Here is a 24,762-nt window from a genome sequence, read left to right on the forward strand (position 1 = left end):
CTGAGTGACTGGGAACCAGCTCAGCAAACCGCAGAGGGGGGCTCTGATACGCAGGCCTTCGACAGAGGGGTCCCACAGAGCTCAGCGGTACCGACGGAGCGCGGTGCTGTGCCGGAGGGCTGGGGCGTGGACGTACCACGTACGCACGCCTCCGTGCCGGGTTTCCCAGGGAGAGGGGAGCCCCGTGAAGGTGTGTTCGTAGCTGCGAGGAGCCACCCCGACGGCACTGCGGCGCTGCGAGGATTAGAAGTAGCGGCTCTGGTCCTTGCTGGAGGTCTGGTGGCTGGGGACAATTCCCCGTCTGCGCTGTGTTTGTCCTTACTGAGGAGGGCTGTGTCGCGCTTGGCAATGCTTCGAGACTCCCTGCAAAACCCAGCCACACCAGTTAGAGTTTTTCTGCTGGCTGTCAGCTTTGGGTTGAAATCCTGGCGCCTTTTTAAAGTCCCAGCTCCTCTGGAAAAATGAAGCCTAGGTGCAAGCGTCCCCGAAGCTCTCAGCCCAGGAATACAAGTGCAAGTGCGGTACTGAGCCGGGATCAGTGCTGGGACAAAGCGCTTCCAGCAGAGAGGTGTTTGGAAAGAAGCAGCCAGTGCTTAATCACAGTCTGACTTTTTTAAAATTTCTTTTTATTTGTGCAATTTTAAGGAAGAAGCTAATTGAATCCTCTTTCTATGATTAGAGACACCTTGTGAGACTTATCTCTCTCCTTTGATCAATAAGCTAAAGTCTGGCTCAACAGCTGTATATAGATAAAAGCACTATATATAAAGTATGAGGTATTATTCTTTTTTAATTAAAATACTTTAAAAGCTGTTTCCATGAGGTTAAGAAAACATTACAATCCTTTCCTGGGTTATTATTAGCCTATTAATTTAAGCAAAGCCAAAGAGCTTTACAAACCAAATGTACTTTTCACCATGGAGATGACTGCTCCTCCCAGACCCTGCATCCTGGACAGTGGCAATAATATTAAGAAAAATAACGCTGCAGCTTTCCCTCTGATCAGCATCTCTTTCCAGCTCTAGGTCCAGCTCAGCCAGGCCACGCTTGGTGGGCAAAACTGGAGCGTATTCTAGCCTAAATGCAGGCAGGGGCTTTGCAAGCTGCTCAGGACCTTTCTGGGCGAAATGAATTTCTGCTGCTGAGAAAGTCTGTGACAATCTTTAACGCCGCATCTCTCCAGCCTCCTCCTGCCACTCTTGGCGTGCTGGAGTTTTCCCAGACAATGACAGCCACCCGCTCCTCCGCACGCTGGCGAGCTAGCTTTGCCTTTAAGCGGCGACAGGGAAATATTGTGGACTAAAGACGGGCCTATCCTTTGGTGCGCTCTTTAGAAATGGAAATACGCGATTCCCCTGAGTGGTTCCAGTGTAAGCAGGCGCGGGGCCAGGGACGGCTTCTCCCCCTCCAGTTTGAAGGGGCTGCGTTGCAGGGGATTCCATCAAAATGATGGTCTGCGGGGAGCGCCTGCGTCTCGTCATCCTGCGTGCGGCGGGGAAGGGACGGCAGCTTTCCTCCTTAAAGCAGAATGGCTTCACTAGGGAAGCGAATGTCTTTAGGGCTGTTTGATGCTTAGCTCCTGAACAGCACGGGATGGCCGGGCTGCGCAGCAGGGTGAGGCTCGGGGAGCCGGGGACTGGTCCAGCTCTGCTCTTTTTGAGCCTGGCCAGTTTCAGTGGCAAATCCCACCTTCCAAAATAACCTGGGCTTTTCTCCTGGTTAATTAAAAATCCCACCTGTAGGCACAAATGATGCCAGGCCAGGCTGTGGGAGAGCTTTGGGCAGCTGGGGTCAGGCAGTACAGGCTGGCAACCCCGGGAATCGCAGCCGGTGGCGACTCTGTCTGAGGCCGGGACGTGCCCCTGCTCGGGACAGGGGTCGCTGCCCAGATCTCCCCAGATCCCTCGCCAAATAACCCCAGGCTTGGGAAGTGGGATGCGACCCCTACTATACCACATCCCCCTCCTCGGTAGGGCCCTGCCTTCCTCCGGCCCCCTCCCCGAGGGTGCTGAGCGGCCCTCCCCGGGGCCGCCAGCATCTCGCCAGCCCCGGCAGGAGTCGGGGTCCGATCCTGCCCTGGGGGGCGATGCCTCCCACGACCCGCACGGGGCCCTGCACCGCGCCGAGGGGGCCGAGGAAGCCAGGGCGGGCGAGAGCCTCCCTCCTCGCCCCCGGCCATCCAAGTGGCCTCCGGCTGGGCCGCAGGAAGAGGCTAACAGCACCTCCTCAGCTTTGAGTATCACTTTCAGCTATTCTGAAGGTTAAACGCCTGTTTAGAGCTCCCTATTGAAGGTAGAGCCGGGGGTGCGGCATTGTTCCGACGCCCTCCCGCTTTGTCTGGCCGCTTTCAGGGATGCCCTGAATGGGAAGCGGCCCCCCCAGCCCAGCACCCCGGCAGAAGGGCTCCTGGGGGAGAGCCGCTTCCTCCCGCCCTAATGACATTCAGGCCTCCATCGGTTCAGCTCCCGCTTTCTTTCTGCTGCAGTTTAACCCGGGCACAGAGGCCGGGCTCCATCTTACTGATCTCTGCTTGACACCCAATTACCACATGAATGGGAGAGAAAGGCTGCAAAAGGCTTTAACTCCCACTGACCCTCCTTCCCCTCTGCCTGCTTCCCCCTCTCCCCGTCCTACCCCCTCGCCTTTCTCCGGCGGAGGGAGTTCAAAACTGAGACGGGGAAAATCAAACAAAGCCCCGAGTAAGGAAACCCATTGTCACCGCCTCCGCGATGGCTCCCCTTTCGCCAGCTATTGTTCCCCTTGAAGTTTGACTTGCTGCGTGGAAGGATGCGAGCAGCTGTTTGCGCATTCCCCTGATGTTTTATTGAAAAATAATTGAATCGTCAGTTCGGGGCTCTCTGATAAAATGTTTCTTCGTAGCGCCAGGCCCCACCGTATTTATAAACTACATTTCCTTGTAAAACGTGATGGCGACCTAAACCGTTTCCTCCAGAATAAGCCCTTGGCGGAGGGGCAGAGGCATGGCCCTTCTGCCTCAAAGGGAGAGAAAAAGCATGCAAACGGCAGGGGGAAAAAAAAAAAAGCCGGGACTGAGACAAAAGAAATTAAACCCAGGCTCAATTTCCAACCTGTTCTTTTGTTTGGCGCGGTTGACTTTGCGGGAGGGGACCGGCGGGCGCAGCCGGAGCACCCTGGTCGGCTGCCTCCTGCCCCGCGTAACCGGGGTGGGCACTGGGGCTGCCTGGTCCTGCCCAGCGCCCTTCCACGCTTGGGACCAAGTGAGGGATCCGGCATGGAAAACTGGGTCTAAAAAAAGGAGGTTTAGCTTAAGCGAAGCGCAGTGTCACATCCCTGGGTTTGACCGAGAAGACGGCGTGTTGCAGCGAACGGAACCGGGGGTACACGTTCAAGGCAGCAGCCTGGGTTTATCTAGTTTTGCTTTATGGACCTGTTTATGAAACACCATCGATGTTTACGGTGCTTCAGAAATAACGATGTCAGCATTACACTTTCTCGAGGAGATTACGTGCTGGCTTTCCCTGTCCCCGAGCATATGCCGGAGAATTTGTGATGCTCTGATTTCAGCACCCAGCACGAAGACGGGACTCGCTCCTCTTCCCAAGCACACCACGTCCATAAAAACGTCCCCCGTATCTCACGTGCTCGCTGACTGTATTTCCAGGGCAATTGTGAACAGTAACCAGCTTTGAATGCTTGAATGAGCCAAATTGGTATTTATGATTACTGTTCTCTTTCTTCTTAATTTCTTTTTACTTTTCCGGGGAAGTATTAACACTAAAGCTGTAATATTTTGTTGTATTTCTGTAACTCGGGAATCAAGATTCTTTTAGGAGCCAGTTCTCCTATTATTTGGCCTCATAAATGATTTCTGGAAGCAAGAAGAATAGCTCATATAAAACCATAACTGCAAACACTGGTCTGGAGTCCAGATTACCTGATCCTCTGCGTACCGAGTGCTTCAGTCATTTCTGAAGTGCATAGAAGCAAGATTTTTGTCTAAGGCTGCTTTCCTCAGCCGGTTTCCCATACAACCGGTTCAACATCCTGGGCCGTATCACTGAGATACTCAAAAGCCTCAGGATTTAGAGATATTTGAAATCCAGCTGGAATTTTTGGATGAAGACCACGGTCAACAGCTTCACGTCTCTGCCATCACGTAACCCCGGCAGCGTTCATCTGCGCCGGGGACCGGCCTTTCCTGGGGCCCAGCCCGGAGAATGATCTCCTCCGAGAACAAAAGGCCATTACAAACACCACCACCTTCTGCTCTCGGGGTTAGGCATACTCTGACCCCCGTTAGCATAAACGAAGAGCAATCTGTCTGCGTAAATTTATGCCCCTTACACATAATGCGCCACGTATATGCATATATATTACATTTCTATGTGCGTGTGTGCACGCGTACACGTATTTTTTAAATCCAAACCCTCCGCTGAGAGGAGGGAGGGTTAAGGGGCTGCAGTTTTTCCACCGGCGCTGCCCAGCGCAGCTCCATGTTGTGGGGGAGAAAAGCCTGCGCCGTTGCACAGCCCAGCTGTCACCGCCATGGCCGCATCCCGCCTGTGTACGCGCTTCTCCCTCTGGGGACGGGAGAAGAAAACAAACAGGCGACAGATGCGAGCCGCGTTGTTTAACGCCGTGCTGGAAGGTGCCGGGTGCCGCAGGGCCACGCTCGCTGGGAGAGGCTGCCCCGAGCAGAAGGAGATGCTGAACTGCCGCCTTCCCCGACGCGCACGAGCACATCTTCCATGGCGGGGACAGGTCGCCGGGCTCACCCGGCCTGGCTCTTTCTGCTTCCCCACTACAAAGTCACAGAACTGCGAGGCGGCAGGTTGGCCTCGCCGCTGGGAAACGCCTGCTGCAGCTCTTTGACCTTGTGCAGCCGAACCATTCTCACAATGTGAAAAGGGGCTCTGTGTATAGCAAGATGCGAACTTAAGGCAGAAATAGGTATTTTAAAACAACACGGCCTGGGGTAAGGGCCTGGGGCAAGAGCCTGGCCCACACCTCTGAGGGAACGGGCCTCCTTCCAGCAGCCGGGAGGAGAGCGTGCGCCCGGCCGTTGGGCCCCGGCGCTGCGGAGGCTCCGCTAGGGCTCTCCCGAGGCCAGGCCGGCCCCCCCGGCGGCGCTCGGCCCGCAGCCCGCCGGCACCGACCGCGGCCGGGCCCGGGGAGCGGAGCGGGGCCCGCCGGGGCCGCCGCTCCTTCCCGCCGTTGCCGGGCAACGCGGCGCGGCCGGAAGCCGGCGCGGCACTTCCGGCGCGGCCCGCGCGCGCCTTCCCCTCCCGCCCGCCGCCGCCAAGATGGCGGCGCCCGTGTCGCTGCAGGTGGAGTTCGGGTGAGCGCGGGCGGCGGCGGCGGCGGGGCCTGGGGGCCGCAGCGTGGGGCCGGGGACCCGGGCGGAGGGTAGGGCCGGGCCGGGCCCTTCGGTGAGGCGGCCGCGGCCCTGAGGCGGAGCGCTCGGCCTGGGGGGCCGCTAGGAGCTGGTCTGGGCCCGGCGGCCGCCGCTGCCGCGGGGCTTCGGGGCTGCGGCCTGGGGTGGCGGGTGCAGCCGCCCCCGGGGAACCCGGCCGGGGCGTCAGGCAGCGCCGGGGGGGGCCGGGCCGCGCCGGGGCGGCTTCCCGCAGCGCTGCGGTGCGGGCCTGGCCCCCTCGGTGCTGCCCAGGCAGCGCGGGGCTGGGGCCGGGCCGCCCTGCCCTGCCCTGCCCGGCCCCGCCGCGCCGAGGCGGCGGCCTGGCCTCGCCTACGTCTGTCTGAGCGTCTTGTACAAGTCCTTTCCTTTCTCCCCTTTTAACCGTTTTTTTTTTTTTAATTATTAAAATTATTTATAAAAACCTTCCACTCGTTTTTCGGCTTTTTTTCTCTGTACGTGTATATATATACATATATGTGTGTTTTTATGTGTGTGTATATCCACAATCACTTTGCTTTGTGTTTCAGTTAGTTCACTTCAGTGTAAAATTCTTTCGCTTTGTAGCATTTAGGTTTTCAGGTCTTCGCTGCTGTAGTATCAGCATTGGTAACGCTCTGGTGCTGGGATGTTAAAGTGTTTGCAGTGGAAGTCTGTGCATATTTGTGGAAATACTTGTGTTATTTTGTTAAAGCCTCCTTTTAGCAGAAGCTAAAAGGGTACTATTTATTTGCTTTTTCCCACCCTTTCACGAACACAGAAATGCCATAACCCTTCAAATACCCTCCTCCTTAAGAATCCTTTCCTCAGTCTTTCCCACTTCCAGCTGCAGCAACTCTCCTAATTTTCCCAGAAGAGTGAGATGCATTTTTGCTTCCCTTGGAAATGCATAAATGAGCTCTCTATGTACAAATCACAGCTGAGTTCCCCACAGCTAGCGCATTACAGAAGGACCTTATCTTGCAATCTACATTTCCCGCTGTAACAAAGCGTGACCTTGTTTTCATTACATAAAAAAATGTTTTTCATATAATTGCTGTGACTTGTTCTCTCGCATGAATCTCGGCTCGTGTTAATAATCGCTGCTTCAATTTTCAGATAACTATTTTTTGTGAGCTGGTGGAAGAACACCAACAGAGTGCTCTTTAGGAGAGTTGCTGCATATAAGTAATGCTGCCGAGGGCATAACAAGGGTTCTGTTGTGCTCTTCCATTGCAGAGCCAAGAAAACCTAGTGTGGCATTTTTAGATATTGAATTTAAAGGAACTTAGTAACGTCTGGATGTATCTTTGTTGATATTTAGGCGAGGATTATTTATTTTAAATACTTCTCTTTATTGTGTTGGTTTCCAAGGGATGCGAGGCACCAATAAGTTTCCAGAAAGTAACTTCATAAGAAAATTTGTCTAAAGTAATCTACATTTAAATTGGAAGAACATTTTGCCACAATTATGTGCCCTTTGAAAACGGGTTGGTCGTTTTTCTGCTTCAGTTGAGTATCAAGTGAGTTGAGGATTTTAAGAGTTTCCTAATTGTTAAAACTTTGGCCATCCTGTTCAGTCTAGAGTCAAGAGCTCACGCTATCTGCCTGTGTGTCCCGTATCTTGAAGTAGTGTTCATGTTTATTATCCATCTCCCTGCTCACATGATAAAGTTTTATAATCTTCTAAGACTGAGCTTGGCCTGTGGCCTCACAACATCAGGAAAACTGAGTTATGTTTGCAAAGCTCAAGATTTTCACAATTGTTCATTTTCCAGAAAAGGAATGTGGGTGAGGAGCTTGCTGAGGCTTGTAAGTTGCCATTACAAAAATGAATTGTTTTTCCTAAGAGCCTAGGTACCTGGACCCAATTTCAGTCCCATTTTTTTTCAGGTGTGAGGACAGCTCCTGTACTTGCCAGCCTCTGCCTGTTTTGCTCACACTTGATCTCTTGTGCTTGCAGAAGCCATCACTTAGTTATCTGAGGCTAGTCCCCCAGCGCGTTCTGAATATCAGAAGAGGGATGTTAATCAGGTTGTTCAGTGGAGGAAGATTGTGTATTTATTTATTTGTTCATTTTTACTTTAACTTGTCATCGTCGTCGCTTGCTCTGCTTGCTTCTCCCAGTCAAGTCCCTCCCGAGAGGGAACGTTTTGTAGTAAGTAGATCAAGACAGGGTTGCCAGGACTCAAGGACTGCTGGCTCTGCAGCTGGCTTGCTGTGTGACCTCGTGTGAGTCATTTCCTCTCTCTGTTTACAAGTGGAAACGGGGGGAATATTTATTCCAGAAGGATGCTACGATTTTTAACGTTCTGTGAAATGCCTTGAGACTTCTGGCTAAAAGGTGTTAGGGACGAGCGATGTTGGATGTAGCGTGGTGGCTGTAATGTTGTTTGACTTGAAGCAGTGCCGATAGCTAAAGGGAGAGGGAAGGCGTTAGGCTAGGCGCTGCGCGGCGGTTTGTAAGCGCGTTGGGACGGGAGCCATCTTCCTGTTCGGTTGGGCCGATGCCTGGCACCGTGGGGTTCTGGCCCGCGACGGAGCCTCCTGTATGCGTTGGCGATGGGAGATGGCAACTTCCCCCACGAACTTGTGGTTTGCGAGAGGAAAACAAGACAAAGAGAATCCTGTGCTAAATATAGTCTGTGTCATTTGTTTTCTCTGTTGTGGCATCTATGTAAATCGCCTCTTTTGTACTGTCTTCCTTTTGACAATAAAGCAAAATCTCAGTGGTTCATTGTTTTTATTTCAGAGGTGGTGCAGAACTCTTGTTCGATGGTGTCAAAAAGCATCAGGTGACTTTGCCCTGTCAACCAGAGCCTTGTGAGTATCAGAACCTGTTGGATAACTTCAAAGAATGACAACAAATGAAACAAAGCTGGTTTGTACAGCAGTTTCATTAGTTGGCAACAAGAATCAATGTCTTTTAAAAGCACTTGCAGACATGCCGTGGATCAGATAGCTTGGCAGACGGTGGGTAGTCCTCAAAGTAAATACCAAGCAGAAATAATCTGAGCATCTTTCCTGTGCTGTAAGCCCTTGTGAATCGAGTCCTTCCTTAAGACTTTTGCCTCCCTCCTCCTGGATAGACAACTGCCTCTGAGTGTTTCCATCAAATCTATGTTTGTCTTGCTTGATACTTGAAACCACCAATAACCTCCTCTCTCCCTTGATTTTCCTTGCCTGTGCTGAGGTTTCCAAGAGGCATATATGTATGTGTGCATACATACGTAGTGTATAGATATGGGGGGGTGTGTATAGCAAGGTAACATTAATGTATTTTAACTACTTGTTTGACTTTCAAGTATATATATGTAATCGTTTTATATTAACTATGCAGTTGAAAATGGCAAAACTAATGCTCAAATGTGACACTGGACATCCTGCCTGTAGCCTTCCCTACAATAAAAAAAAGGATGCTGTTAAGCTAAAGACGTGAGTGTCCCAGTGATAAACAGCCATAATCTCTGGTTTGTGATTTGGAATATCAATACTGAGGAGTGCTGTACTAACTCTCTTGTTTCTCCTTATGCGTGTGCATACTTCAGTTGCAACGTAATTTTGCCGCAGGTATGTTTTGAATTCTTCCAGCTAGATAGCAATGCTTTATGCTGTTTGAGAGTGGGATTATAAACCGCAATAATACAAAGCATCAGGGAATGTTAACCACTAATATCTCATGAATGGCTAATACCATAATCTATGTGCTGTGACTGTTGAGGCCTGAAATCTTCTTGCCGTGCCTGGAAGTAATTAGAGATTGGTAGAAGCGCTTTTGATGCCTGGACATAAGTACGTGTAATTCAAATATAGTAGCAGCACTGGAATAGTGTGTTATCTTGTGGTTAAGGACAGGGCCTAGGGATCCGGAAACATGACCTGATGCTGATTTGCTTTGTGAGTTTAGTCGTGTTGCTTAACTTTCCCCTGTTGCTAGTGAAGTAGTAGCGATACTTTCATGTCTCACAAGAGAGTTCCGCATTAAATTCCAGCACTGTTAAAGCACTTAAGATCCTTAAACGGAAGATAGTAAAGAAATGCCAAAGCACTCATTTACTTGGTTTATAAACTTGGGGGCTAGAGCATCATTTTCTTCAGTGTTCTGTAAATTTAAAATACCCACTGATATCCAGCACGTTGGTGGTGTTCAGACCGTGATCGGATGCTCAAGAAGGCGGCGTTATTACATGAGATGTCTATTTCTGCCGGGGGAAGCGGGGGATTAATATCCAAGAATGATTCTTCTAGCCCGATGGTTGTCAGCGGTGCAGTTGTATGTGGCCTAATCCATTCCCACTTGAAGTTGCTGGGAAGACCTATAGACTTCATTAGGAGCTGGATTTATCCTAAAGGATAAATCTTTCCCTGAAGATCTGGCTCAGTCTCAGGGTTCAAACTCATGATCTCCGGTGATTCATTCCAGATTCATCTAACACGTTATTGCTCCCAGCTTTTCACGCTGCCTTGTTTTTCGGATGCTGCTACCCCTGTACCAAGAGTGGCAGAACGGACAGTGTGCTCCCCTGGTTTGCAGCCTGCTGTTTTCATGTGCATCGAGTGACGGGGAGGTTTCAGTTTTGGGGCAGGTTGTGGATTGCAGCGCCTGAGGAGCAAACACTGAATTGTGAAGCTTCTGCTATAGTCACATTTACATCCAGCACAGGGGTGGGGTAGGCAGAGGTGCGGTTAATGTCTGACAGTAAGGGATCGCTGGAGACACCCCTCGTAATATTTCTGGATGAGAACTATGTTGTAAAAGTGAGGAATCGGTAGAAACAGATCAGAAACACGCGAATAAGAAATTTGGTAAACTCTTGTGATTTTATATTATTCCTAATGCCTTGTATTTTCCCCGTTCACGTTAAGAAAGTGTAATTCACCTATCTCTGGGTAAATAAAGATATATGTGTAGTATCTTCCCTGCTGCCCTTGTGCAGACAGAATTACAATGATAAGAGAAATAAAGCAGCTCAGTTCTACTCAGTGCATCCTGTTGCTTACCTTACCCTGTATGTCCATCACTTAATACTCTGAGGAAAGATCTGTAGTATGAACGCTGCTTGAAGAGCTACACTTCTAACCCCATTTTAACTGATTTCATTAGCCGGCAAGCTTATTTTTGGCAATTTTGGCCTCTCCTACCCACTCTTCCTTTCTTTCTAGGTTATTTTTGTCTTTGTCCTCCTTTTTGCAGAGCAGCTGCTTCTCTCTGGGACATTGGGTCCAGCTATATTTTAATTGTTTAGGCATTTTTATATATAACCTAGAGGTGAGGGGAGGTGGAAAATTATATGAAGAAATACCTACAAATATTTCTGGGAATAAAACAAGCTGTGCTCCATAGTGGACAACGGTGGTGGTCTCTGAATGATAATAATGTTGTTTGAACAGATTATGATGTGGTCATTGCCTTTTTCCTGGTAACAGGCACTAGGTGGAAAGTAGGTGGGTTCCAGATCCAGTTAACTTTTTCAAGAAGGTTTGTTTCTCTGTCCTTTTCTGACGCCTGGAGATGGGCTCCTGGAGGGATTAGGAAAGGCGGGAGGAAGGAAGCTGCAAATGGGACAAGAGCAATCCGCGAGGGGTACAGCCGTGTGGCGGGACCTATTTTTATTATCCAAGGGGCTTTTTGTATCCTAACGTCAGTAAAATAGCAGTTCTTTATTTCCGAAGCGGAGCTGTCTTAGCCTGCGTGTTGAAGTTGCTGCCAAGTAGGAACTTAAAAAGGTGTGATATATCTGTATAGGGAGGCGGATTTACATAAGCCACACTTTGTGCAGGGCTGTGTAATCTTTTAGAGCTGTTGCGGAAAGAAGACCTCAAGTTAAACAAGAATCTTGTCCCAAATTACTGGCCATTTTGATGATCTCATTGGTAATGCTGTTAGAGGATCTAAAGGCATTAATGCCCTGTTGGCTTCTTCTGCATAAAAACTGTGTGTGTGGGAGAAAGCAGCTGGGGGAATAACGATATTTGTTACATGGAGAGAGGATTAAATTGGCAGGGAAATCAACTTTATTTTCAAGCATCTAAGAGGCTATTAGAGACAATGGAGCATAAAAGAGAGAAACCCTAAATTAAAAACTGAAAATGTATTTGGCAGCCTCCTCCTGAAACAAGCCACAGTAATTTAACCAAGTGCTTCAGTAATCAAATAGATCATTGTATGACTGCTCTGCAAGTGATGCCGGAGCTCCTTCCTCCATCTCGCTGGGACTCACAGTGGTGGATTTGTCTATGGCCATGCGAATTGCATGGAGGCTGTTGGAAGGGTAGGAAGTCTCTGGCATGGTTTAACCCTTGTAGTCATTTCAGGTTTAGCTCAGCAGCGTCATGCTGGTGGAGAGTGTTTACAAAACCCCTCTGCTGTGCTCGCTGCTGGATGTTGTATCTGGAGGTTGGGGCTGTTTGTAAAGTCTCTGGCAGTTGTGCTGCAGGCTGCTCAGCTGCAGGTCCAGGCCTTCCAATTCCAGCTTCTGTGATTTCGGTGATGGGACTTGTGTTTTTGGAGCAGCAGTGACCAGTTTCAGCAGTGGTCGCTTGGACCTTCTGGGGTAATCAGGAATTCACTGTGTGTTTTGGCGCTTACAAGTCTGGAAGGATAAATTTTTAATCAGTGTGTTTTGGTAATTGTTTATGGTTTCTCTTTACCAAAACCCCAGGGAAGAAGCCTGTTGCAAATCAGATTTTTTTTTAGAGGGAAAAATGAAAATAATCTGCCAAGTGCTCTTTATGTTAAATCCCCGTAGAGAAGAGCATGGTCTGCTCCTTGGGAGCTTTGCTTTCCAGGGGCCTCGTTCTGCACAGCATGGAGGACTGCTGGGGAGTTGGGAGCGTTCATCTTCTCGGAGAAGAGCCTGGGGATCTCAAGAGATCAGACCTGTGTGACAGGCAGAGTGGCTTAAAAAAATACAGCACGGCACGTGTTCAGAGTTGATTGGGGTGCTATGCCAAAACAACGTGTAAAATCAAGAGCGGCAGTTGGCATTGGTTGTCTGTAAATGCCCAGTGCTATTGCTAGATAGCATGTCATAGTTATTAACATTCTGGAATGCTTTTATGGCTCTGTTTATTATTCCTAACATTTTAAAACTTGCTCCAAAGAAGGAGTAAAAATATATTTGGTAATGCAGAGACTTATTAGAAGAATGATAAACCCCCCTCATAGCTCTATGGAATTGCGTGCAGTCAAATCTTTTTAACCACAGAGTATGGTACTCGCAGGTCTCAAAGGACTTTGGGGTTATTCCCGTGCTCGTGCATCTCTCTTAGGTGGGTGATTATGTATTTGCTGGCAAGGAAAGGGGACTCAGTGGGTTACCCAGGGTGGGACCTCAGCCTGGACTAGCTCAGCCCTGGATCCTGGCTGCTCCTTCCAGCAATCGGCGTGAGCAGATGGATTTGCAGCACCGGGAGCCCGGCGTGATGCTGCGGGGCTGCCGCGATCGAGCGGTCGCTGCCGCGTTGGCAGCCCTGGTGCAGGACTCAGCGCGGCGGTTGCGTGCACAGCTTCGGGTCGCCGTCCCGGCGAGGCCACGCATCGCTTCTGCGCAAGGAAACGAGTCCTTCGGAGGGAACGGGGAAACGAACGCGCGCCCTCGCAGGAGCAGTCCCAGCCCTCTCCCGGGAGGCCACAGAGCCACGTTACCGGATCAGCTCATCCCAACACATTGTGGAAGGAGCTTCCCAGGCACCGAGAAACCAGCTCTTGTGTGTGACCAAATCCCTGGGATAACAAAGCCTGGCTGTTCCACCCTCCTTCCCAGCCGCTGTATTGCAGTGCCGACACCTAGCAGGATAACCTTTCTGTGCCAGCCCCCCCTCGCTACTCTCTCTTTTCTCTCGGTGGGATTTGCCGTGCTGACAGCACTGTTCAGAGGGTGGCAGAGGAGCAGGGCTGGGGAGGAGGATCCGGGCCCTTTAAACCGCTTAGCATGCGGTTCACACGGCTCCGGGCCAGCTGTTCCTTTCTCCTCCTGCCCTCACTCGCAGGAGTTGTTTGCTGAGCTCAGAGCTCCTGTGCAAAATTGCTTTTCAAAAGAGCCACTTTCTGCTTAATTAAACAATGAGCCGCCGTCCCTCTGCACATCTGTAAAGCTCCCTCTGCAGCCCCTTTATCCCACAAACTGCTCCATTCTTACCTCCATTCACTTGTAAATCTTACCCCCCCTCTCCTCCACCCTGATCATCTCACTGGCCCTTTCTTTTCCCCTTTCAAGTAAGACTGAGGGGCTTGGAGTATCTGTGGGGGTGGCTGGGTTGGATGGACAGGAATCGGTTTAATGGTGCTTGCCGTATATGAAAGTCTAATAATAGCAAAGCGACAGGCGAGGACTGGACTCTGCACGGTTTCTGTATTTAGAGGAATAAAATCATGGCAGTTCCTGAGCCGAGCTGAGACACTGACTCATCCAGCAGCCAGAGGGGACACCAGCCACCACCAGCCAGGCTGGGAGCGGGGCAAGGAGTTGACTTGAAGGCGCTTTCTGATCCAGCTGGCAGTGCCAGGGAGAGCCCAGCCCAGGGGATTCCCTCTGCGTGCAGGGCAGTGCCAGGCTGCCGGGGAATCCCTCTGCAGGCTGGCAGGAGCAGCCACCTTCCTCTGTGGTCTGGGGTCTCACATCAGCTCTGGGTGGTCTCTTGTAATAGTGATAAGGTTTTCCTTTTTAACCCTCGGTGTGCGTGCACGCACACAAAACCCAGAAGCCGGGGAAAATAGGAGAGAGGGGAAATTTCAGTTTGATGGGTTTCAGCTAAGCTTTACGCCCGCGGTTAGTAATGCATTCTCTGAATTGTCTTCCTGAGCAGCTTAAAAAAATTAACCAGCAACATTCAAGGTTAAGCAGGATAAATGGATGGAAAAGTGATGAGGTGGGATATCTCCTTTATCACTGGGAAGGACAGATTATAGCCAGGGTGACGCAATATCATCTAGCATAGATTGATGGAGAGGGCTGAAGAAATGGGAGTTTGGTGCATTAGCAGAAGATTCCTGACTGCAAAACTATTAGACCATGGCACAGTCTCCTTGGGGTTTGGTAGCAGGTATACATTGCTCAAGCATCTTAAAATCAGAGCAAGCAAGGCTTGGGATAGTCTTTTGTTGAGAAAAATTCTGCACTGGCAGAGGGATAAAATCACAGGACCTGTTAACAAGATGTTATTTTTAATGTCTTCGATTCCCAGTCTGGGACTTCACTGCCGGTGCGATAGTCTTTCAGGCTGTCTCGGTTCCTTCCTTTGACAATTTTGAACGGGAGGCCAGACCCTGGGCCAGCACTAGTGATCTGTGATCCTAATTAAAAGAGACAGTTTGGTGCACTGGCATTTATTTGGGAGCCTGAAGTGACAATAGCGTTGGGTGTTACGGGATTAGATGCTCTGACTTTGGAAATGAGTAGGGATTAGGTTTACCCTGAGGATCAGCTCGGAGCTGCTTTTTTTTTTTTTGTCACAGGAGCTGATGGATCTGGAGGCTTGCTGCTGGGTAGTGAGTGGGATTGGAGATCTCTTGAACTTGCGTTCTCCTAACAGGGAGTGGAAGATCCCAAGCAGCTCCTCTCCGGTTCATGAGCGTTGTGATTAAAATCTCAGGGCTGAGAATTGCTGGGTGATGGCTGGGATCTGAGTCTTCGCTGCTAACAGGAGGGCTATGAAAGACCCCTGCGATCCCTTCCCATTGTGGGGACACAAGGAAATGGAGAAGAGCATTGCTCTTCTAGCTGAGAAGTGAGAAATAAGATGTCATAACGCAATTAAAAATTACGGAAGCCAAGACCTTGACGTTCATTTGTAGCAGACAGGAACAGATGAGACCAGCGACTGGGATTCTCTTGTGTCTGGCTGTGGTTACCCCCTAGTTTTTTCCCTAGTACTTAAATCACTGCCCACTCCAGTGCGTGGCAGGATTGGCTTGTGTGCTTGTCAGAGAAAATGGATTTTGCTCTTGCTGCAAAATTTTGCCTTGCTGCTCGCGCTGCATAGTACTGAACCCATTTGCCTGTGACTCCATTTATATCAGCTATTCCAGGTCTTCTTCTGCAGTTTATGGCACACCATCGTCTGCTTCAGTGAATGATTTGCATATCAGATGGGAGGCTGGAGGAGTCTGAAGGATCCCTTAGGTCAGATTTTGTAACAAGCTCTTTCAGAGAGCAGATTCCTGGAGGGCCGTCAGATTCACAAGCAGAGAGAAGGCATTCACCTGGAGGGGCGGCAGGTATCGGGAGCTGGTCTGTTTTAAAAACAAGCTCCTTAAGCGGGAAAAGAGAGATACAAATTGTCTTTCCATACATTTCCATGCAGGCAGGGGGAATAATGGCAGAGGAGCGGCAGGGAAGGGGCTTTGTCATGGTTACAGGCCGGTGGCTGAGAATGTGGGTGGAGCGGCGCTCGTCCAGAGTTAGTGACCTCAGCAAATTGGAGCTCAGCCATGGTCAGTATGATAAATGATCTTATTCTGGGTCAAAGAAATGGTACCCCACAGGGAGGTATCCGCAAGGCGGCCCGGGAAAGCGCAGTGCTCTTGCAGCACTGACCCCTTAGTGACCAGTGCTGCATATATCTTATTTATTACGGACCAGAAGGGAATTTTCCATGGTTCGGCCTTTACAGGGTTCCCCTGTTTCCCCGAAATAAGCTCCCAGTTCTGCAGCCAAGGCAAGAATATGGGTGTAATTACACCCTCTGGGTGCCCTTCGAGGCACTGGCTGCTTTGTGAAGGTTTGTACGTGGATTTTAAGGCAGGGGACGCGAAGGCGTCTGGTCATTGCATGTGTGTGCGTGTATCTGCCAGCGACCTGTGTGGCTCCCTGGGAGCCGAGGGCTGCGTGTCCGTGTCAACTGGTATTACGGCTGAGCAAAATCCTTCTGCATTTCTGCACATTTATCAGTTCGGTGCAAGATCCTTCTAGTGCAACACCCAGCTTGGTATTTCTTATTCGAGGCACCTGGTTGCTCTCTGCACACAGCGAGTGCCCCCTTTGCTGAGTTATCACTGATGAATCTGTCAGGCCCAGGAGGTTTTATTGAGCTGGGAAAGATCTATGGATTTCAGCCTCGGTTTTGAGGGTGCAAATGAACCTGGGCTCTTGTTCCGGGCAGTGTTAAATGGAGTCCTAGATGCATTTCTCTTGCAGAGGAAGCTCAGCAGATTCTTCATCAAGGAACAGTTGGGGTAATGCAGAAGATCAGGCCTTGGAGGATACGCACGAGGACCGAGCAGACTGTGCAGTTCTGTCTGCCACAACCAGGAGTGTTTATGATGCAGCTGGGCTGAAAATGAGCCGACGCTGTTGGGTTTTTGTATGCACGCTCGCTGCAGTTTTTGCATCCTGTCCGCTTGCGTGACAAGCCAATGACTTTGTGTCACTGCGAGCACACACTTCGTTTTCCTGAGCTGTGTGTTTCGCTGGGTGATTTGTTTTATGCATGTATTGTGGATTTGAGCTCCCATCTGTGCACTTGAACTAAGCAGTTTTCTCAAACGTTTGTCAGTTTTTCTTTTTTTTAATTAACTTTAGATTATTTTTCCCGAGAATTTGGAGGGGTTTGATGTACTGTTAGCACAGGCAACAGAAGCTGTCTCTGTATACAAATGAGACAGGGATTTCCTACCATGTGCTTCAGTCCCTCCTTTGCAGTTTGAGAATATTTCAGCTTCCTTGGCCGGTTCTCTCTGGCTTCCCTGCCGATGCTGCCAATGGCGAGGACAGTTAACGATAATTAGAGTGGATTTTTTGGTGTGGATATTTGTTTGCTGTGAGGGAAACGGAGTAGGCTACCAAAAGGATTTCATTGAGACCAGGCAGCAATGATAAAAATATATCATGACTTGGGTGAGCTGGACTTGAGTTGGTGACATGGGAGCGAAATGCTGCATCGTGTCGGTTCTCACCTGAACCTCACTCTTGGGCCAAAATACACGGTTGCTTTTGCAGCCAAATGGCAGCGCGCGTACAACTGTGCTCCTGCAAAGAGCAGATGCCTCTGTTCTGTGATGGGGGCCAGCTTGAGAACCAACACGAGTGTAAAATTGCTGTGTCGTAGTGACGGTTTAGCTTGTCAGCGGATGTGGTGCCTGACCAGGTTGAGATTTTTTTCCCTCTTTATATGTCATTTGTAGAGGACCTGCTGTTTGCATAGCAAATCCTCAGCCCAGAGAGCTGGAAACCTGTTCAACCCATAGCATAGTGTCACAAAGAAAACGTCTTAGGAATGCCACATATGTCAACTGTAAGAGCGAAGTGGTTGTGCTATAATTTACCTCTTATTATTTCCATCATGATAACACACAGAGTCCTGAGCTGTTGATCGAGACTGCTGTTCGAGGCACTGAGCTGCAACATGGCTTCTCCCCAGACCACTTGCAATGGAAGTAATCTTGTTCCTTTTCAATATCTTACTTGTGGGAGATGGTTTTGGTGTGGCTCCGGTCATTTTTCATCCTTTATAATTGATTTGTTCTAGTAATATCAGTGTACAGAATGTAGAGACATGAAGGTGGGGGGAAAAAATTCAATGCTGAGAAAGCAGCCGAAAGTAGTATGTCTTAAGGTTGGCTGCGGAGAAGGGGTCTTAATTTTCGTTGCCGTTTGGAACGGGGAAGCTCCAGGCATGCACAGGGGTATCAGCTTTTTTCCTGCTGTCTAAATTCTTCAGTATGTGTGTACGTGACTTCTGGGGAGGAGTAAATGAATGTAGGCTCAGGTGGGGCTGAAAATAACATTTATTATGGAAGGAGTAGGGGTAGGGGAGTCTTCCAGCTCAGCCTCGAATAAATCAGTCCTCTCGCCCCTTCGTCCAGGCTGCTTCTAGGTGGCTGTCTTTTATCCAGCTGGTGCAGCGTGTTTCTGTTTAAATGATCTCTCCTGAAAGGTCCCAGAGGAAAGGGCTGCTTATTCCACGCAAGGAGAATGGTATATGGCACAGCTCATTGTTGTGTGCCCTGCCGCAAGTGCATAAATATGAAACAGCTCGCGGGTGTTGCTGCGGTGGGGCTGGTGTCCCCTTTGTGCCCCCCCCCCCCTTCTCCTGAAGGCTCCTCTCCATCTTTCTTCCTCTCCGGCTTTCATTTCTTGGTGATGGAGAGCAGGAGTCATTTGGGTGTGAGATCCTGAGGGCTTTACGTTACAGCAGCATTTTTCAGGGGAAGGCGAATATAGTTAACTCTTGTCCTGGCGGCTGACCGACCAGCGTGGTATATACACACCTTCTGAGTAGCACTTGCCATCCCCCGTGCATGTCCCTAAGAAAGCGGCAGAAAATGGTCTATTTTGTGCTCTTAACTAGGTATCGTTACAAGAGAGTCGGGGGTCAGCCCCAGGCAGGTGATTCAACTCACCCCGCAGTTTTAAGGCACAAAGCAGCTCTTTTTGCCCTGATCAGAGCGATCCAGTGCTCGGAGGCAGCAATACCTGTCGTGCTCTGGGCAGCCCCGCGGTGGGACTGGTGTGCCGGGGGGCAGGCTGTTATCCAGAGGCACCGATGCCCTGGGAAACCGGGGGGGGGGGGGGGGGGGGGGGCGGGGAAGAGAGGGAATCTGAGAGCATCCCCCTCCCCCTTTCCCTGGGAAAAGAGGCCCCCATCTGCTGCAGATGGACATGTCCCCATCGCCTAGTTGATGTGCACCTGCCTACGCCAGGGCTGTTCATCCTTGGTGTGACAGAAGTGATGGGGGTCACGTTATTCAGAAGTATCCCAGCTCTGCTCTGGGTAGCATCCACGATCCCGTAAAATCCTGGGGTAAGGCAGGGACTGAGTCGAGCCGCTACAAGTGCGTTTATTTTTGCTGGTCATGAAGCAAACACACGGGGAATCGTACGCAGTTTGATTTTAGCTCGGAGAGGTGCGTGCAGAAAGGTTCCCCGTGACTACGGCAAGGTTACCACACGTGGGGGAGATGTGGAAACCCATCCCGCTGTCCCAGCTCGTCCTGCGAGCAGGGCTCCAGCCCTCACTGGTGGATTTGTGCCTTCGAAAAGCTTCCTCGCGCTTCGAAAACAAACAAAACTCTTTCGGGGCTTTCAAAGGGCTGTTTAAAGGAGCCCCGGGAGAATAACTGATTGTGGATTCAGAATGATGAAGTGGTTTGTGGAACGGTGAAATACAGAGGCAAATGCAGGAGAACTCCACATTGCAATTTGTCAGCTTCTCTAAACCCTGTAACGGATTATTCCCCCCCTCTGTCGCTTCTCACCTCTCCAATAGGAAATTAACTGATGCTATCACTAAAGAAATTGTTTTTGCCTCACAAAGTAAAATTGATACTATAAAAACCCGCCAGCAGTGTCTCCTCCTCCTTTTACATGAAGACAAATCCTTCCTGTCACCTACTGAAATGGAAAGATAAAGGCTGAGCTTTAATAAAGAAGCTATAAGCACAAAGTGTAGAGGGAGGGAGCAGGCACGGCGTGGGGAACACGCCACGACAGCAGGTGTGATGCTGGGCGATATTGCAGGTGTCCAAAACACAACTGCTGTGGCCGGTGCCTGCGTGCGTGTTTAACACGTGGTTATGCACACGTTTGTGCCCCAGAACTCGTGTCTCCGAGAGCTGGTGCTGGTTTGGGTACCCATAGTGTCTACTCCTTTCAGGTTCTCAGGCTTGCTTGTTTGGACTTTTTAAATCTAATTAAACACACGGAGTTAAACACCAATTTGTTCGGTGGTAACGGAACGCGCAGGACGTGAGGCGTGTGAAAGAAATCTGAACATCGGCAGTCTCCTGCGGGATTGGCACTTCTGCATGAACTGCGTTCAGTCTTTGTGGGATGCGTTTTCTGCGGGAAACCTCTTCTGCCAAACCGCGGGGTTTGGGGCAGAGCCCTGAGCTCCCTTGGGGCAGGACCGCCCGTTAGCTGCTGGGGAGGGACAATCCTGTTAGGTGGCTCCTTTGACGGGAGGTTTGCCGCCATCCCCATCCATCCTCATCTACTCTTTTGTGGATAAACAATCACTTTGTTCTGGCATCAGCTAGGAGCCGTCAGCTAGTTTGTAAACTGCTGTCTTTTCTCCTTTCAGGGGATATCAGAAACCTGCTAAAGTGGATCAAACAGAATCTGTTGAAAGAACGACCAGAATTATTTATGCAAGGGGAATCTGTGTAAGTACAGCTGGTATGAATCCTCCGTGTGTTTCTCTGTTGATCCCCGTGATTTGGGATACGTTTTTCCTGTTGGTTGCAAGATGCAAGTTAATGACCATGAAAATACGGGATTTGCTAAAGTGATAATGGGAGGTGTCCTACGCTACATCTCTCGCTCTTCCACGGAGAGCGTCTTTTGCAGCCCTCACCCCAAATCTTTAAACCTTAAATGTGAAGCAGGGCCGCGTATACTTTCTCTCGGTTGTCACCTGGAGCAGCGTAGCGCATGTATCCTCAATTCCCGGAGTCTTAGCAGGTCTGTCCGTTCCCTGCTGACATCACTGGGACTGAAGCAGCCACTCGGAGAAATGCCAACAAATATTTCTTCTGGGAAATGTATTTTTATTGTCAAAATGGGGCCAACCTCGTGGAGGGGGGGGAAAAAAAAAGAAAAAAAAAGCCAAGAGAAATGGAGCAGAGTGAGCTGTGCAAGCCATCCCTGACTGCGGGGTGGCGCTGGGGGTGTTTAACATTCGTCACGGATCTTTGTGAGCTGAAGCGTGTGCCAGGTCCCCTGGTAACAGGAGAGACAATTGCAGGACACTGAAGATCAAAGAGGGGGAATCCCTTTGCCTGTAATCAGGGGCTCAGAGTGGATCCCGGGTGTTTACTGCCTTTGGTAGGGGCACCGGAATAGCTTTCCCTACCTTCACATCGAACTCTCTGCGCTCGACCCTAGTGCGTGGGTTTTAATTACCTGGCTTTTCTACATCTTACGGAAATGTAGTCATCTCGGAGCATCCTCAGGAATGGTGCATTTTGATTCAAATGAGCTCTGGGATTGCTCCTGCCTCCCCTTTATTTGATCTAGAAAGGGCACGGACTGTACCTGCTTCCACCTCCATGCTAGGATTCCTTTTTCTCTTTGGCTTTCTAGGCAGTCAGCTTGTGATCTGTGCTGCAACATCCCTTGTTCTTAACTATTTGTGAAGCTTTTTAGCAGCCCCGTATCCTAATTATTTCTCTCTGTTCTGCAGGAGGCCAGGAATTTTGGTGCTCATCAACGACGCAGACTGGGAACTAATGGTCTGTACTCCTTCAGTTTGACTTTTTTTTGTTGAAAATATTGCTCTGTCTGTTCTGTGGTTGCTCTCAGAGAAGCTATTTCTGATTCTTGCCCCAAGCAAAGCATCTCCTACTCGAGGGGAAGGGGCAGGCTGGGATCTCTCTCCCTGTGTTATATGGTGGCTGTTCAGAAGCCTGGAGCCTTTCTCTAACCTGCTGAGTTTCATCAGCCAGCCAATGTCTGAAGGGGCCACCCGTATTCCCTGGCCTCTGGCAACGGGCTTCGCACCTCTGGCCGCTCGCAGGTCTCCTCCACGCGTGGGGTAACATCTTAGTGGGTACCGGGCAGCTTCACGGCCCCGAGCAGACCCCCTTCGCTCGAGTAAGGTGGTGCCGTAGCAGGCGAGGGCAGCCCTGGGGAGATTTCTGCCCAAACAGGCAACTGGTAAATATTCTCCCTTTTCAGCCCACTGTTGTGCTCAGACAAGGAACAGCCCCTAACTATTTTCCTGCCTCAGGCAACCACCTGTTCTGTGAAAACCCTGGTCCAGAAAGCGGTTTGGGATAACAAACGTCAGCTCCTTGTCTGATCTCTCACCTTTGCTTCTGTTAGGATGAAAACATCAGTCTGTCCCTTTCTGCTCTCCCTAACCCTCACCATCTTTTTATGAGCTGTTTTCTCTTTGCAGCTAGTATTCGGAAATGACATTTAAACCGTTTTTCATTTTTTTTCTTGGCCTGCAGGGTGAGCTGGATTATAAACTCCAGGACCAGGATAATGTGCTTTTCATCTCGACATTGCATGGCGGGTGAACTCCTGGAAAAACAAGAGGATGTAAATCCAATCCCTGGGCAAAAAAACCAAACAAAAACCTAAACCCACCCAGACCTCTCTTGAACTGCCTGTGCCCGGTCTCTGCATCTTCCCACTGCGTTCACTTGTTACTAGACATCCCAATAAAGCCCCGCCAGCACGCGGCCTGCTGTCCACCACAACAGCATCCATCTTTTGGTCCTCATTTCACCTCTCCTGACTGCGCTTCCAGGTACCCTAACGAGCAGAGAGCACCCGCAGAGTGTGCGACTGTGTTTTTCTGTGACAGGAGGAAGAGGGGTGCTGAACCTCGAGTAGGACGGTTTGTCTTCGCAGGCAGTGGGGCGTTCTGGGGGAGCTGTGCCTGCTTCGGGGCAAGGCTGGGGTGCCTCTGCCTTGGTGCTGGGAACTGGGATTCTTTTAACACAATACTTGGTGTTGGTACAGTCTGTGCACGAGCCACAGGAAGGGCGAGACATGAAGCGCAAGGAAACAAAGGGTGACTTTACTAGTTTTTCTCTGAGGTGGCAGACGTTACAGCTTAAGAGCCCTCTGCAGTGGCTTTCCACTTGTCATGATATTTATTTGTGGGAAGTAGGAGAGAAATAGGCTTTTTTAGTTTTGTTTTTCTGATGCCTTATGCCTCTCTCATACCTGAGCTGAGGCAGGGTGAAGCACTAGCCCACGAACAATGTCAATTTATAACCATTTGGTTGGAGGGGAAACAAACCCGTGCCCGGCCTGAGACAGCACAGAGTGATAAGGGCAGCAAATTATCTTTCTGTCACCAGGATGGACAGAATTGATCAGCCTCCCTCGCCTTCTGTGCAGGAGGGGAGCGGTGGGGAGCTGCCTTGCTGCAGCCTGGCCAGGGAAGGGCTGGGGCTGGAGCTGAAGGTTAAAGCGCAGAGACCCGGGAAAGAAAGTCAGTGGTTTTTAACCCTTTCCATCAGTGGGAGGGGGAGGCTTCTTACTGCACACCCTGAGGAAGTCCCGCGAGCGCAGCGGAAGTGGGTGTGCGCGGCTCTGCAAGGGCACGGATGCTGTTCGGTTTCCAGAAGTTTCCTCGGACAAATGGACTGGCCGGCCTGCGAGCCGGGAGGCCACGGCGCGAGCACAGGGAAGGGGTCAGAGAGGAGAGCGATGGTGCCAACAGGCCTGAAACGTGCTGCGCGAGCTGCTAGGGGTGTCCGACCAGGATTGTCCTTCCTGCGCTCCCCCCTGCCCTGCTCACCTGCGTTTCGGCACGGCTCCAGCAGCCCGCGGTGGACCCGGCGGCAGCACTCCTGCCCGAGCAGCGGCTCTCCCGGGGCGGAGGGCTCGCCGGTGCCGTAAGCTCAGTTGGTGCACGTCTCGGAGCTGATCTGCACCACGTACTGCTCGCCCCGTCCTCGATCTCCGGGAGCTGCCGAGGAGGAGCTGGGAGGCGGTGAGCAGCGCAGTGCAGCAGCCCCGGCTCGGGCAGCCTGGCCTGGCACCGGAGCGCTCCGTACAAGGAGCCTTTCCCGACCTGCGCCTGACAGAGGAGTTGCTCTGTCTGACGCGGAGGGAGTGCCAAAGAGTAATTCCCCCGTCTGACTTCTCCGGTGACTCCTCTCTCGCCTTTACCCCACCGCAACCTGCGTAACTAAAAGCACCCACGGACTACGGTGCTGCTGCATCTGAGAAACCCTAACTTCAAGCCCGCTGCTGGTAACGAACCGATATTCAGCCTTTTCCAAATCCAGCCGCAGCGACTCTAGTCCAGCTTTTGCCGTTTGTAAATGACACGGTTGGGCCGAGGGCTCTTCTCTGTCCTGCGTTCGCGGCCGTAAGCTCTGCCGGGCCGGGGGAGCGGAGGGGGATTCCAGGTGACGGTAGGAGCTGGCTGAAAAACAACGAACCTGTGTGGCGTGCAGCTTGAAACGGACTTAAACCCAAGTGGGAAAAGGCAGGTTCGTCTTCAGCGCTGCTGCCTGCCCTGCCTCTACACTGCATTTTTGCCTTAGGCTGGGCTTGTCTGTGCTCATCCCCCCCAGCTGTTTGCTCACGATAGGACGAGTTCCTTCCCGGGGAGGTGTTATTCCCCTCGCTAGCGCAGGTAGACCCAGATGGCTTAGCTCCTGCTGTAGTAAAAACTGCCAATCATTGCTAAAAAAAAAAAAACTAGAAATGGGAAGATGAGGGAAGCCAGGGGAGGGGAGAAGAGGGGGACAGCAAAATCCTGTAACAACAACAACAAAAAGTTTCTGAAATAAAAGCTGTTTAAAACGTTCTCTGCCTCCAGCTTTGTCCTAGATAGGCTCTTGGTGAAATTTTGCTCGGATCTTGTAATGCTTCCCTCCTCCTCCTGGGTTTCCTTGGCAGCCCCGGCCGAGTCGCTTGGCTTGCGGAGTCATAAAGCCTCTCTGTTGCGAGCCTTCCTCCCGCGGGTGGTTTCGGGGGGCT

The 24,762-nt window shown here is 50.7% G+C and overlaps 1 protein-coding gene across 1 annotated transcript; it reads left to right on the forward strand.

The window, feature by feature from the left end:
• The first annotated feature begins 5,250 nt into the window (after positions 1-5,250).
• On the forward strand, positions 5,251-24,485 carry URM1 (ubiquitin related modifier 1). The gene is made up of 5 exons (XM_082327810.1): positions 5,251-5,320; positions 8,124-8,194; positions 20,393-20,474; positions 21,494-21,542; positions 22,266-24,485. Exons 1-5 carry the CDS (start codon positions 5,286-5,288, stop codon positions 22,332-22,334), a joined length of 306 nt encoding a protein of 101 aa, XP_082183936.1. The 5' UTR covers positions 5,251-5,285; the 3' UTR covers positions 22,335-24,485.
• Positions 24,486-24,762: the final 277 nt, after the last annotated feature.

The sequence above is a fragment of the Platalea leucorodia genome (assembly GCF_965183815.1).
Source record: "Platalea leucorodia genome assembly, chromosome: 15".
Taxonomy (NCBI): domain Eukaryota; kingdom Metazoa; phylum Chordata; class Aves; order Pelecaniformes; family Threskiornithidae; genus Platalea; species Platalea leucorodia.

Bases quoted from the DNA above. Each gene is read 5' to 3' on its own strand.
- URM1 (XM_082327810.1), top strand. From the start codon at position 5,286: ATGGCGGCGCCCGTGTCGCTGCAGGTGGAGTTCGG. The intron at 5,321-8,123 runs GTGAGCGCGGGC...TTTTTATTTCAG, and splicing joins TCGCTGCAGGTGGAGTTCGG to AGGTGGTGCAGAACTCTTGT. The intron at 21,543-22,265 runs GTCTGTACTCCT...CTTGGCCTGCAG, and splicing joins ACGCAGACTGGGAACTAATG to GGTGAGCTGGATTATAAACT.